We start from the raw sequence: 16,093 nt of genomic DNA, 5'->3' as shown, positions 1-16,093 counted from the left end.
CACATTATGTTTGTGTTCTGTAGTGTGTGACCTTTCAGAGTTTAATGGTACTTTAATTCCATTGTGTATGCATTACTATAAAAATCACTCGCCTATTCCTGTGATATTTGCACAGCATCCATGATCTTGTAAGCTGTATTATAGTTTAATGCTGATGTTATTTTTATGAGGAAAATCCTTAACACAAAAGTTCAAGTGTTTTGACCTTTAGTATTAGAAAATATTTGCTTCCATAATGTCTCCCCATACTCTGTACAAAAATCAGCATTTCGAAATAAGTAAGAGGACTGCATTGGACTTTTTAGCACAGGCAATTATACCAAATAGGAAACTTTACCACGACGCATAGAAATCATGCGTGTTCATTCATACAGTGGCCCAGCTTGTGAGTTCATGTGGGCTAGTATAATCGTGTAATATCATCAGTCTCCTGTAGAGAGCGCCACATTTTCTGCAAACGGTAATTTCACAGTGTCCTTAACGGCTTCCCGTCGGCTACGTATCATCCCCGGAAGGTTTTACCTTTCTCCTGACACGTAGCAACCGCAACCAAGTTGTTAGGGTTCTGGGTAGATTTGTCAAACATCACAGGTAAGTGTTAGCATTTGCGATTCGTTTATAACGTAAGGACAGTACTTAAATACGAAAGGTTAAATGGAGTATTAAAGCCACTGCTGACATTACGCGCAAGAAGCGAAAGTCTCCACAAATGTTACGTTATAGCTAGCATTAGCTAACCAACTAAATTCGCAGCAGAGTTAACAGTAACGTTACGTTAGCCTCCTAAAGATTAGTAGCTTTTGCCGTATTTTGACAAGATTAATTAACTTGTCCTATTAGGTGGATATGATTGTCAAGTTATTTGATGATTGACACGGTTAAGAAGTACTCTAACAAAATCTAAGTGTGAAGCTGACTAATTTAGCAACCTTAGCTACTTTGTGTAAACGTTAACGTATTCATATCATACGGATTTAACGTTACCTATGTTAACGGTCACTTAGCCAGGCAGTGCAGTAAATACTACCGCTGTCCTAAGAGTTAAATATATAACTTAATGTAAGTGTTACAGATTCAACTTTTATGATGTTAACGTTACGAAGATGAAGCTCATAGTTTGGCTACGGCCCATAGGTTTACAAGATGTAGCTAAGCATGTGACGATTATGTCTTTGGTAATGACTCTTAGTGTACTATAACGTGATTTCACTTGTTGATGGCGAATTGAACTATCATCACAAAGCATAGTTGTTCAATATAACATCATATGTAGTTTCTAAATTGACACCCACTGTGCCACCTCAATGTAGACCAAAATAATCATCCTAGCCGACAAGTTGTGTTCCTGTTGCTTCCCTGTGTTTCCAACAGAGTGAGAGATGGCAGGGTTTGACAATTTCAACACAGACTTTTACCAGTCCAGCTACAGTGTAGATGACCAAAGCCAGGGCGGCTATGGCTACAGCAACGCTGAAAACTACAATAAGTAAGTGAAGAAACCCCTCCTTACTGTCAGCTCCCTCAGCTGTGATCACCTCCAAGAGCAACATTATTGCTCTTTTATGTGCCATTTCAGCTGCTGAAGACTAATCTACCTAACAGTGTGTTGAACGGTTGAACACCTTATTTGACATCTTTTAAGTGCAGTTGTTTTAAGTGAGTTTGAAAATTCATTACATGAGGAAGGGAGATTGTTTTGTTTAAACAAGAATAGATGAAGTTGATGGGCTACTTTGCAGTGTTTTATAATGCTAATAAAGATGTTAAAGGTTAACTTCGGTATTTTTGAAACTGGATATTGTCCCATGTTTTTGTGTCTGTGACTAATTGGGAAATTGGTCCAGTAGTGACCGAGCACACTGCAGTTGGCAGGACTGCAACGCAATCCTTGCTGGCAATTTTTCCCCGTCAAAGTACGTCCACTAAAGTGTTTGTTTTTGTCACGGAGAGACTCAGATTATTATTATTATTACAAATAATTATTATGAGTAAGATCCTTTTTGTTTAACTAGAAACACTCACTTTATCACTCTTGTCAAAGTAACCCAATTGATAAAAACAGTAATTTTACCTTACAGAACACTGGAGTTGCTGGGCTACTGCTGCCTCAGTCGGTTAGTTAGTTAGTGTTATAACAAACTAACCAATCAAGGCAGCAATAGACCAGAGAGGCAAAATTACTAATTTTGTCAAGGGAGTCTGGTGGCTTTGACGAGAGCGATATAGCAGCTGTTTCTGGTTAAACAAAAAGGATCTTGCTATTTTAAAAAAAAAGACAAAAATGGTCAGTCTCCGTAGGGTTCCTTTCCATAATGTTGTCAGATACAGATAATAACAGTCTGAGCCTGTCACTGGCAAGAACAAGCACTTGAGTGGATATTTTGACATGGCGCAATTGCCCGCCAGGATTACTGGCTGAGCTCTTGCTCAATACTGGACCAGTTTCAAACAATTTTGTCATATAGACATAAAAGCATGGGGAAACAAAGGTCCAGGCTCAAATACACTGAAGTTACTCTTTAATACTACCTAATTGAAACGACACCTTTGGGAAACAACTTGCAAGCGTGGAAAGTTTAAATGGGCAGTGAGAAGTCATCTAATGTCAGTCAAAGAGTACTGTTGAGCATTACTATTATGTGTTTCCCAGGCCATACGGTCAGTATGACTACTCCCAGCCCATGGACTACTCTTCCCCAGGGATGATGCAACCCCAGCAGCCATACACAGGACAAATCTTCCAGCCCACACAAACCTACACCCCATCCCCATCACAATCTATGTATAGTAGCAGCTTCGATGATGAGCCACCACTGCTAGAAGGTAGGTTAATCACGCCCTGGAGGCTGTGACTTCTTCCTGCCTCTTTGGCACTTATACAGCTCTTCTCTCATAATATATCTCATTCATGAGTGCACGCATATTGCCGGGGAACTGACTTGTACAGCACAGTCAGCAATACAAAAAATACATTTCACTAAGTGTATTGTTAACTGTGCTAAACTATTAGTTGGTTATTATTCTGTTAGTTGATTGCTGTTGTTATTTTTATAACTGATAAAACATTCATGTCAGTAACAACTGAACTCTGTCTGCAGTATCACTTGACTTGAACCAAGATCTGTTCTTAAGGTGTGAAATTAAAGTTTCATTCACCTGTTGCAGTGGCTAGCAGAGTCAGAGAATCTCATAGCTGCAAGGAAGTTTTGATGACTAACGGATCAAAGGCTGGGTACCTGACAAAGTGACTGCGAAATTGACTTGGCCTGACTTTTCGCAGTATTTTTGTTAGCAGTTTTTTCCCTCTACTTACACACATGACAAAACTTTACATTGGCAACTGTGCTGTGCAGTTACACACAAACCAGCACTGAGGAAAGTATACTAATTTGAAGTTACTTTAATTATATAAAGCTTTTTCCCCTCTGTATGCATTTGTACTGTTGCAATAAAAACCTAAAGACTCAAAAGGCTGAACATTAATGAGAATTTCACAATTTTAAATAAATGGTCTATAAAGTGATATTAGCTTGTACAGATGTACAGTGTGTTGCCCGATGCCTGTATGTGGCTAATGTTAATTAGTTGTTAATAGCTACGTGTTATTGTGATATCTTTTCACTGTGCTGATCGTTCTGATAAGTCTACTTAGCTTCCAGCTTCACAGCTCTAAAATGTAGTGATTTTAATCTATTTTAATTGACTTTATCCTGACTCATAGCTGCTAACTAGTTAGCTTTGCACAGTCTGGACCAACTCTGCTGTGAACAGCAAGATACCACAGTTACGTTACATAAACAGAGACTTCTTATTTATTTTCTTTGGCAGCAAACACAACACAAAAGTACTCATTACCGAGTAAAATGGTCCCAGTCAGTGTTGCATTTTACCACTGTAGATGATTTAGGTTGACCTAATTTTAACTACTTTATATAGCTACTGTAGTTTATTGTAATTGTCCACTCAGTTTATAGTCATGTGTTGCAGATCACCTTCAAATATTGCCTTTTAATCATCGTATCTTGACCCCCTTGTAGCCATGTTCTGCACACATTAAAAACAAACCCAATGCTCACTGAGTGGTTTTATTTCTGAAGCCTAAAAAATTAAGCAGATGGAGTAGATACTCTAATTCACACTTGACATGTGAAGTCTGCTTTGCATTTTCTGGTAAAGTGAATTGTCAAAAAGATTTATTATGTGAAAGTGTTTTTTGCTGTGTGAAGTAGAAATATGTAAGCCTCTAAGTTACTTAATCCTCAGCTCCAAAGTAGTGGAACTTCATCTGTGAGTGATATTGAGTGGTCCTTGATTTTTAGAATATTTTTTTCTCATACAGTATCTGAAGAATTTTCTACATGCATCATTTAGATGAAAGGGTTTTCAAGTGGGGTTGTTATATAGAGAGAGGTACTAAGAGTGAGTACCAGTAACTGTGACTTAAAATATCACATGCAAGTAGCCACTTGTGAAGAGCAACGCTCAAACTTTCCAAGGTACTCTCTAATTTATAGACCTCCATTTTCAAGTTGCATACAATTTAGTGGTGAAATAATTAATTGATTCAAAATTATTCAACAATTTAATGGTCAGTTAAGCCATTTTTTAAGTAAAAATACAAGGAATTAATTTAGCTGTTTCTAGCATGTGATATGTTTGTACTACATGTCTCTATTGTATTGACTGTACATATTGAGTTATGACAAACAAAGGGACAACTGGAGATTGTTGCTGTTGCCTTTGCCTAATCTCTGTCTGTACCTGCACACAACAGAGCGGTCCTCATGCACCAACCAGCTTCTACTCCTCTCTGACTAGTCACTGCTCTTAACTGAATAAGTCATATTTAGTTTAAATAATCACTTTTCAATCAAAATCAGTTTTGCACTAATTATTCTCTATTCCTCACACTGTGTCCATTCCCGTGCTTGTATATATATATATATGCGTGGTGCCACACAGCTATGTCTCAAAGTGGGATTGACAGCTTAGCTGGGGTAAATGCGCTGAGACCATGAAAAATGTTGATGATCGCCCAAACCTAATTTACAATCTTTAGACTAAACTGAGTGACCTAGATAGGTGAAGACACACCTCAAGGCTATTCTGAGAAGAAATCACACTTTTATCACAGAACGAGTCCTTTCTGTCTACATCCTTATGCAAAGAGTATTCCTGCAAGTGAGATATGTCTTTATCTGTAACTGTGAAGTAGAGGGTGACCAGTCCCAGTCCCATGTTTAGTGAAATTGGCTCCCATCTCACGGGAATCCTATGACCCACAAGATTCCTGAAAAATGTTAGCCTCTACTGTGAAGGCTTGGTGTTTATATAACAAACAGTAGTGCATACTGGATAACAGTTTATCACATCTGTGCTTTGTCCTGTAGCTTCTATCCTTCATCCTCACTTGTATGTACTTTGTGTCATGTGTTTGTACCATCTGTGTTTGATCATAGTTCTAGTATCCACCATGTCTTATGTGTTTTCTTTGTCTTAGAATTAGGAATCAACTTTGACCACATCTGGCAGAAGACTCTGACGGTGCTCCATCCGCTAAAGGCAGCAGACGGCAGCATCATGAATGAGACAGACCTGGCTGGCCCCATGGTCTTCTGTTTGGCGTTCGGAGCAACACTTCTCCTGGTAAATCATTTTGTTATCAGTGTTTAATAGTAATTCTTAAGAACTAGAGTTAGTAAAAACATCTTTCTACACTTTTTTATGGTACAAACGCATATACAATCCCCCCCAAAAGTATTGGAACGGTAAGGCAAATTCCTTTGTTTTTGTTGTTCACTGAAGACATTTGGGTTTAAGATCAAAAGATGAGACAAGAGTTCAGAATTTCAGCTCTCATTTCCTGGTATTCACATCTAGATGTGTTAAACAACTCAGGACATACCACCCTTTGTTTGAACCCACAGATTTTTCAAGTGAGCAAAACTATTGGAACATGTGACTAACAGGTGTTTCCTTTTAGGTTGATAGTCCAAACATTAAATAGCTCTGCATGACTAGTCTAAGATTTCATCCTTGGTTCAAACCTATAAACACTGCATTTGCAGTTAAAGAGGATAAACCAACATGAAGACCAGAGAGCTGTCTATGGGAGAAAAGCAAGCTGAGAAAAGAAGGAAAATCGACCAGAGCCATTGGACAAACATTGGCCATAGCAAGCACAACAATTTGGAATATCCTGAAAAAGAAAGAAACTACTGGTGTACTGAGCAACAGGTCAGCCAAGGAAAACGACAGTAGTTGATGACAGAAATATCATGAGAGCTGTGTCTTAGCGGGCGTGTTTTTAGTATTTTATTTATTATTTTATATCTACTATTTTTACTAACTTAGCTTGTTTCTTATTTCACCGTTTTAATTATATTTAGTATCACTCACTTATTGAATTTTCCTCCTTCAGTTCTCACAGACCTAACGTACCTCTGCTGCAAACACGTCAGCGTTTCCCGCTTCTTATGCCGTTTTTCCATTACCAGAACCAGCTCAACTCGCCACGTTTTCCATTGCAGATAGTACCCAGAGATAGCACCCCTCAATGTTGCTGGTCGTCATAGCGATGCCACACACAATTGCCGCGACGTAATGTTCAATGCGACACACACACCAGCGACCCACAAACAAGTTAAAACGTTTCAACATTACTCAGAATGTAAAGACAGATAAGACAGAGGTGATACGAAAAAAGTACCTGGTAGCAGGTACAAGTTTTACACAATGGAAAAACGGCGAGTAGAGTCAAGCTGGTACCCTGCAGTGGAAAAGGGGCTTTACCGTCTGTCTCTTCCTGTGTGTCTGCTTCGGTGACTTTCTCCATCAGTAGTAGGCTAGGCTGTATAAAGTCACTGAAAAGAAAAAGAACTTGTCTTCTGGACTTTTCCTCCCGGGATTCCGTTCACAGCTGAGCTGCATGTTGAGGAGGCCTGTTGAACGTATAGCCTATCAAAACAAAACCAACATGGTAGCTAACGAATAACATCTGACTGGTGTGTTGACTGTCGCTTTACCTTGTCCGCTCTTGTGAAATATCCACAGTGTTGCGACTTGTAACGTAATCACTATGTTTCTCTGATAACTGCTACAATGTTGCCGCCTAACCTGGGCGGCCCGCCCAAGTAAAGTGTATGTGTGGGAAATACTGAATGAACCGTGTTTTTCTTTTTACAAGCCAGGTCTTTTAACAGTGTCAACCAGCACTGTGTCTCCCTCCATCTTGTTAGAGAGTTTGAGTAGATGGCTGCGTGGAGACGCAGAGGGAGGGGCGGGGCTGTGTGGTGAGGAAGAAAGAGAGGAGCAAATTCTGGCAGGACTTTACGGAAACATTAATTAACTCAACATCAAACTATATCAGGATTGTCTAATTTCATATCTCTTTTGAAATTATATCAGTATACCTCATTATACCGATATACCACCCAGCGCTAGGCCACACCACAAGATGCAAACCACTCATCAGCAGTAAGAATTGGAAGGCCAGATTGAAATTTACAAAGAAGTCCAGAGATGAGCCTCAAAAGTTCTGGAACACAATCTTATGGACTGATGAGACCAAGATTAAACTCTACCAAAGTGTGGAGAAAGGCCAAAGTGTGGAGAAAGAAAGAAACTGCTTATGATCCGAAGCATACAAGCTCATCTGTACAGCATGGTGGAGGGAATGTCATGGCTTGGTCGTGCATGGCTGCTTCTGGAAGAGGCTCATTAATATTTATTGATGTAACTGACGATTGTAGCAGCAGAATGAATTCAGAAGTGTACAGAAATATTTTGCCTGCCGATTTATGGAGAAATGCGTTGAAACTAATCGGGAGGAAGTTTATCATGCAGCAGGACAATGACCCAAAACACACTGCCAACAAAACAAAGGACTTCATCAGGGGAAAAAGTTCAAGGTCTTAGACTGGCCAAGTCAGTCACCTGACCTTAACCCAATAGAGCAAGCATTTCACCTCCCTAAGAGGAGACTGAAGGGGAAACACCCTGAAACAAACAAGAACTGAAAGAAGCTGCGGTAAAAGCCTAGAACAGCATCACAAATGAAGAATGCAACAGTTTCGATGGGTCGCAGGCTTTGAGACAGTTATTGCAAGCAAGGGTTATGCCAACAAATATTAAATGTTATTTACTTGAAGATTATTTGTTCCATTACTTTTGCTCACCTAAGAATGCTGTGGTCTAATACAAACGGTGATATGTCCTAAGTTGTTTAACACATCTAGATGTGAATACCAGGAAATAAAAGCTGAACTTCTGAACTCTTTTCTCATACGCATCCTTTGATCTTAAACCCAAATGTCTACTGTGAACAACAAAAACAAAGGAATTTGCCTTACCGTTCCAATACTTTTGGAAGGGACTATATATCTGTACACCACCATGGACAGCTGACATCATGTGGGTGTGTGCATATTTATATCTGATTGTGTGGATGCATCTTTTTTTATCCTTTCCTTTCACAGTCTGGTAAGATCCAGTTTGGCTACGTGTACGGTATCAGTGCAATTGGCTGCCTTGGCATGTACTGCCTACTCAATCTAATGAGTATGACGGGCGTCTCCTTCGGCTGTGTGGCCAGCGTGCTGGGATACTGCCTCCTCCCTATGATCCTCCTCTCCAGCTTTGGAGTCCTCTTGTCTTTACAGTGAGTACAAAGGGAAAAACGGCAACGTTGATGAACGTTATTATAACCTGTATATCAAGCAAAGGCTTTTCTTTGTCTGTAGACCACGCTAGACATAGTGTTGCCGTTAACATGTATTTACGTGCATTCTTAGGTATTGCATTAAAAAAGGTTGATGGAAACTTGTCAAAATTTAGAAGTATTTGCCTTTTTCGGAAAAGAGTTAGTGAGCTTAATGGGAGATGGAAACACCTTTTCAGAATAAGTTCTGAGCTAACATTTAAATAAACAGATAAATACTGTATATTTTTTTTCTTTTTTTTACTTTTTACCTTTTTGCGACATTTCAAAAGTTTGCTTCAAATTCATGAAAGTTTGATTTTAGATGGAAACACGGACACTGTCTAGTAGTATTAACTGGGATTAATTGGTTTCTTAATAAGCTCCGCTAAAGTGTGATGTATATGTGTTGGACAATGTAACTTTTCTTACTGTTTGATAGACGTTTCACAAAAGGCTGTACATTTAATAAAACTGTATAAACGCTGCTATCATACTAGTGACTAGGTGGACAATTAATTGGTCAAAATACCTGGACTCACGAGCCCTATAAACTAAATATTTCTGCGGACACATCTGCAGGCAGCCTTGTCGGTGTCGCTGCTGTGGAATGATGTTAGGTGGTGAAAAAGTTATTTTTAGCCATAAATTTCCTCAGACATCATCGTCATCAACGTTCAACATTTTTTCCATCTTAAATGACAGCAGATCTAATCTAAAACCATTTCAGGCTAGCGTTAAATATATATTGTTATATACTGTAGAGAATAATGCAGCTTAATGACATCACTTCTGCCAATCTGTACCCCACTCCTTTAAACACCTTGTCTAAAGCAAATCTACAGCATAATCCAAAACATTTTTCTGTTTCATTAATTAATAAATAAAAATCCATCTAAAACAACATGTTACTGGCTCAGATAACCATGTATATTAGATTGTACTCTGCATGGAAGAAAAAAATATACATGACTTTTCTTGGTTTTGATATTGATAATGTTTTGGCATTATATCCGCATCGGCCATTAAACCTCCACCTCTTTTTCATACAGGTGACTTTTAAAATCATCAAAGCTAACGTCTTGCTTCCTCCTTGTCCTCTTTAGGGGCATGATTGGAATTATACTAACGGCAGCAATCATTGGCTGGTGCAGTTTGTCAGCCTCAAAGATCTTCATCTCGGCGTTGGCCATGGATGGACAGCAGCTGTTGGTTGCTTACCCCTGCGCTCTCTTGTACGGGGTCTTTGCACTCATCTCTGTCTTCTAAAAAATAAATAAAATAACGAATTAGATAACTGCCTCCCCCCAGTTTGTGTAATTCCAGTGTATTGGCTAATAACACTGTTATTACAGAAAATCAGAGCTCCTGTCTAAATCGGCACCAATTTTTTGTTGTTTAATAAACCTCCACCTCTCACTAAATTCGGACATGACCATCTGCAGGCTGGAGTGTAGTGTCTCGTCTGTAATGTCTTCTCTCCACCTTGCACCCCCTCATACATTTAAAGGAGAGGACTGTCAAATAACCTGGTGAAAAATAACTCCTGTGGACCAAGTTGAGCCTTAAATGGCATAGTACAGTCATGATTTTTAATGACACGAAGGGGAAGGAAGCGAGCAACTAGTTCACACAAGGGGAAGAATTAATTTGAACACAGATGTGAAAAGGTTCTAAATTTCCAAGAAGGGCCGATAACCAACCCTCAGCAAATGCTGCAGCCCCATCTGGAGCCAGTGGATACGCCACGTATCATGATTTTTGCAAAAGCTGTTGCAAAACAGTAGATGTTACAGCTGCAAGACTAAAGGAAACACCCACTTTCCTACAGTATACTAGAAGACTACAGTAGCTCATCCTACTTCTCCACAGAAACGGAAAATGGGGGTCTGCACCTCGGCCTTCTTTTCTCCAGGGCCATGGATCTCATCATTTGCTCATCACAGCAGTGATCTGATATTTGATGTAAGAACATGTAATAAAACTGTATTGTTTTATTATATTCTCTTAAAAATTCATTTGAGTTTTGATGCCTTTCAAGAAGACAAAAATACATTTTGCACAAAAGCATTGTTATCATTTTTAAAACCAAACGAATTTGATAAGACATTGAGAATTAATGGTCTGAGAGATACTGTACTGTGTAGGTACAAACATGCCTCCATAGGTTGTTGCTATACTTTGCATGCTTTCTTAAATCTCACTTTGTATGCTTATGTGTCATCTGTTTGTGTCTTCTCATGCACATTAAAGTTGTCTTTGAAGGTTATTTGCCTTGTGCTAGTAAAAAAGGTACCTTGTATGGTCAAGCAGATAACTGTAAGAAGAGACTGAAATATTGAACTTGGCCTGTGGACCTAGAGCGGGCTGCTATGACCGCTGGAAGAAGTGGGTGTATGATATATAATGACGGTTTTCAACAACACGGGGAGATTTTATCACAGCTGGTTCGTAGTTCAAAGGAAATAATCCGCACACTGTGATTCACACCATTGCCATTTTTATTGAGTGCAGACATTTCTTTGTAGATTCACCCTAAGAACATTTCCACTTCTCAAGTCATCAGCTGCAAGTACTCTTAAAGGCTTTCTACCTCTCACATGTGTTTAGGATGGGTATACTGTTATTAGTTAAATGTTTATTTTCATCAACTAGAGAGGAGTTATTTACATGTGCATGTTTGTCAGTAAAACCATCACCTTTACACCCTAGCACAAGGTACTGGAGCTATTAACTCACAAGCTAATATAAAAGCACTGTAACTTGTTAACAAATAGAGAATGGAGTAAATATGACAACACAGAGATCAGCTTTTAAAATAAACTTGTGAGCAAAAACTTAGTGGCATTACTGAAAATCACAGACCAAACTTCTGCAGAGATTATTGTATTGGAGGTTTGTCTGATTTTGTCATCTTGATCAGTAAAACCATATGCCCTCAAGGTCAGTTGTATTTGGCAGAATAATGATCACAACTCTTCCTATTCATGACCTGGTGTGTGGAGGACACTGCTCCGCCACATTGCTTTCTTATTCTTTAAATACAAGAGTTTTTATGGTTAGAACACATACAGTAGCTCTATTTTTTTCTTCTCCCTTGTGAGTTTTCGTTGCTCTAACATATACAAAACACATACACAGGGGGGCTCCTTAAATGGATGATAACCCACTTAAGATGAATGAATAATTCAAAAAGGAAAATGGAGTGCTTTTTCTGTTCCAACAAATTCAACATCAAGGAGATACTTTGCATTTCAAGCAAACCTAACATGAGCAGTCTGCTCTCACAGGCCATGCTCTCATATGGCTCATAATTGTTTAAATAGATGCATCTTCTGTTTTGTATATTGATTTACATAGGAAGTAAACTTGTATGTTGGTGTTAACTGCGTTCTTTTTATGTATGAAAGTGTTCAGTGTCACACTTTCACAGGGATTAATTTGGTTTCTGTCTAAATAAAACATTGCTTCTATATGTCATAAAGTGCTTCTTCAACTCATTTTATGCGATGAGTGTCTCGAGTACTTCAAGTTATTCTGCACTTCCACTCTATTCGGGCTCTGGGGATCTCACAAACTGTTGAAGACATTGTGGACAGGATGTTGACATTCACGCGCCCTTCATGCAGTATCTGGTTTCAGCCAGTTTGTAGTCAGGTTTCAATATCTTGCACATGGATTCACTCATGGGCATCTGACACTAACATTTCCCCTCTTTCTTGCTGTTCCTTCCAAAATGTCATGCTTTTCATCACCATCTCATTGTCCTAACCCTGGCTGGGGTTCACAAATCTGTCAGTTGTTGCAGAAGTGAGAAAACATTTTTAACTTAAACATTTAACATAATATTTACTTGCGTTCCTGTGGCAATGTTTAAGGAAGGAAAAATAGTGTGATTAATTTACTGTGTGTACAATAGCTCTAAAACCTGGGACATTTAATTCAAACTCTTATTACATTCAAAGTTTGATCAGCCGTTTCTTTTTTCAGACACTGTTGTTTATGAGGTTTAAATTAAGTTGCATATTAACAGGATGTTACATTACCTTTCAGCATCTGATGCAACAACAAAAATGTTCTTGTACAATAAATATTCTACAAAAAGTTTCTATAGTACAGAGTGAGCAGACAATGCCTTAGTGACATTGTAGTGCCTACAGTAACAGGTTGTGTTGGATATGCTGGACTATTTTGGATGGACTGACTTGGCTTCAGCACAATTTACAGAAATCCCTACAATACCGTATAGAAGCATGTAGTGCTACATACTGTATGTGAACAAAACTGTCTAAATATGATTAGCAAATCTGATTCAGTGTCAATAGAGAACTTTAATTTCTGCTTTTTGTACCTATTGCTCTGTGTAAATAATTTATTATTTCATGGGGCCAATGTGGTTTCAGTATTTGCTGAATCTGCTACTGTGAGGCAGGCTTTTGCTGCTGCAGGGCTTGTTATCAATGTTTTGATATGATTACAACTGAAACTTGGGTTATTGGTGCTCTAATTAGCGTAATGGAGCTGACAGGCGTATCTTTCCATTTCTACCAAGTGATGAGTGAGTGATTCTGCAATTGGCTTCACAACACAGATTTACAATCGGGAATGCAATAATACAATCTTGAAGCCAGAAATGCTAACCTCTAACTAGTTGACTGTTGGGATGTTCATTCCTATTCCCAGGTGGAGTTTAGTGTATTAAAAGTTAGGAAATCTTGATGGGAGGTGGCTGTTGGGAAGACAAAATCAGCACCATGCATGTACATGAGTAGAGCTGTCTACCTGGGGGGGATTGGTAACCTCCTGTAACATTTACCCCTAAGCGCCTCCAGATGGCAGTGTTGAGTTACATAGAGTCTGTCCCCTTGGCCTACTGAATATTGTTTTTTTTGCTGTGTTCATTGGCTACAGCCTGACATTTCCCCTGGAGCAATGACTACATGCCCCCTTCTGTTTTTGAAACTTCCTTACACTCATTATCAGGAAATCTATGGCTCACTCTGGATCAGATCATCATCTACGAGGAGCTTCAGCCATAACCCACCCAGCTCTCTACTCTGTTGACTATTTTATGGGTTTGCTTAGCTCTTTTTTTGGTTGCTTAGTTTGTAGGTTTACTGCTAGCCTACTCTTACATAACACAGCGGAGTACATACACTGTAGGCCTACTTTTACCATGCGTGGGCCCGGTGGGCCCTGAGAAAATAGTCCCCTAATTGCACTATACAAACAAGACTATTACTGTTACTAAACTTAAATGATTTTTGGCTGGAACATTTAGGTGAGATGAATGGAAAAACAAAAGAAACCAGTATTGCTGAATGGTATGACACTTTACATCTTGAAAAGAAAGTTATTTTAGTCATCACTGGAATATAATATTTAATTAATAATGCACCTCCTGCTACCATTGTTCGTCCTGTCATTCCTCCTCTTCCTCCAACTAATCATAAAAATCACCATCAACATCCTCATCACCACCTTATGAATAGCTGACTAAGTTTACTGATCTGCTTGTCTCTGTGGAATAAGGGCCCCCATACCATTATGTTATCTAATGGAGGATAATCTCACCTCCATCTGGCCAGCCTGAGCCACAGTCTGTTCTGCCCAGAAAGCTGGCCCTGCTGACTGACTGAGTAGCATCTAATGATGAAACCGTCTCCTGCTCTGATAGAAAGAAATGCATGGAGCGAGACAAGCTGTAGGGATGGACAGAGAGAAGGGAAGCTGGGAAATGGACGGGAGCTGTACTAAAAAGCAGAACACAACTTACATTCTTAGTTATAAAACAGCATTCTGTTTTTAAATGGCATACAGCAGCAGATGTAGCTGGACAACACAATAGATGTGGACTTTGTGCCCGATGCACTCTAAAAAGCCTCACAGCAATGAGGCTCATTAGGATGTTATCTTCACTGAGGGAGCAGACGAGCGACAGGTGGAAATGTAACGATTGGTATTCAGAAACGCAGCGCCGCCTTTTAATGCATCTGCAAAGCCAACAGCACATGAATATTCACTGAGCAACTGTTAGCACAGCACTGAATGTGATTTGCTCCTGCACTTCATTAGGCTAATTGTCCCCCATCATTGCACTGCGGACTCTTCTAACAGTTGATTCAGAACTCAATGAACTAACATTAACTCTGCAAGGGAGGATCAGCGCAGTCCAGCTGAGGGGACCTGTGTTTTTGTGTCTACGCACATGAATGCACGCTCATGTGTATTCAAGGGTGCGTGCAAATGTATCGTGTGTGCATGTACAAGCATTACATTTTATGTATGTGCTTCTTTGTACATACATTATGTTTGTTTGTGTTTCTGGGGGAGCTGCACACAGGAAATGATAATGCTCAGCTTGACAGATAATTTTAAATATGTAGATTATATTGTAGTGTGTGAAAAACAAATACCTGCATAAACTGTTAGAAGACACAAATAGACACACAGACACAAATATGCACACATATGCCACATAAGCCCTCTGTGCTTTTCCACATGCATACACACATAAATAAATAAATGTACACAAGCATGTGTTGGTGCACATGTGCAAGCACAGGAATGATGGTGAAGCCACATTGATTTCAGATCATTAATGTGCCTGAGCTGCATACTATATTGCCTGTCATCATGTTACTAATTTGAAATATGAAAAGAAGAAATGTCACGATTACTTTTCTGAATTGCCAGTGAAGAAATGGTGCAGATTTTTTGCGGATTAACTCATCACCGTTTAGAACAAATCAGACCGCATGGTTGTTGCCTGGAGGCCCTTTTCACAGCAGACTGTGTGACGTGTCATAGCAGGAAAAAGTGAGTAAGTACTTCAGCTAATACATTTAATCGATGGCTGCATTCAATTTATGTGCCGTGGCATGAATCATGCCAACTCATTGGCATTGAAATGGAATGGAGTCAGTCCTCTGTGACATTTTTACTTCTAACATGTTTTTCCTGCAATGACAGGGCAAAATGTCAATCATTAAAAAAGGACAAGATTTCACAACAGTGCAACACTTCAATGATCATTCTTTCAGCCTTGTGGTGGAGAAAGAGTCAGAAAAAAGTTTAGTTAAATGTTTTATTAATCGAGCCACAACACCAATAAGATAAAGTGGGCATAGAAAATAAAACTTTTACTTGACAACCATATAGGAAAGAACTGTTGTGGGTAGCACAACACATACAAAAATAGTTCTTACAGCATCATTGTTACACAACTAAAAATGGCAGTTGTTTAAAAATGTTTTAGTGTCCTAATTCTTTTGTGGAATTAATTGTGGAAGAAGACTAGTGGATCTATGCAGCTTTTTTAAAAAAAAACTTAAATTCACTCTCAGTAGAGTATTTTTGCAACTAGGCAAACACTTTCATGGAAAACATCATTGA

At 39.0% G+C, this 16,093-nt stretch overlaps 1 protein-coding gene across 1 annotated transcript; it reads left to right on the top strand.

Annotated features, from left to right (window-relative positions):
• Positions 1–476: 476 nt before the first annotated feature.
• On the top strand, positions 477–12,169 carry yipf5 (Yip1 domain family, member 5). The gene is made up of 6 exons (XM_038708272.1): positions 477–591; positions 1,372–1,486; positions 2,651–2,823; positions 5,501–5,646; positions 8,478–8,659; positions 9,805–12,169. Exons 2-6 carry the CDS (start codon positions 1,380–1,382, stop codon positions 9,965–9,967), a joined length of 771 nt encoding a protein of 256 aa, XP_038564200.1. The 5' UTR covers positions 477–591; positions 1,372–1,379; the 3' UTR covers positions 9,968–12,169.
• The last annotated feature ends 3,924 nt before the right edge of the window (positions 12,170–16,093 follow it).

The sequence above is a fragment of the Micropterus salmoides genome, unplaced genomic scaffold (assembly GCF_014851395.1).
Source record: "Micropterus salmoides isolate LMB-PRFRI ecotype aquatic unplaced genomic scaffold, ASM1485139v1 Ms_hic_scaffold_9, whole genome shotgun sequence".
Classification (NCBI taxonomy): domain Eukaryota; kingdom Metazoa; phylum Chordata; class Actinopteri; order Centrarchiformes; family Centrarchidae; genus Micropterus; species Micropterus salmoides.
The sequence above is the reverse complement of the archived record's forward strand: the minus strand, read 5'-3'. Positions and strand labels throughout refer to the sequence as shown.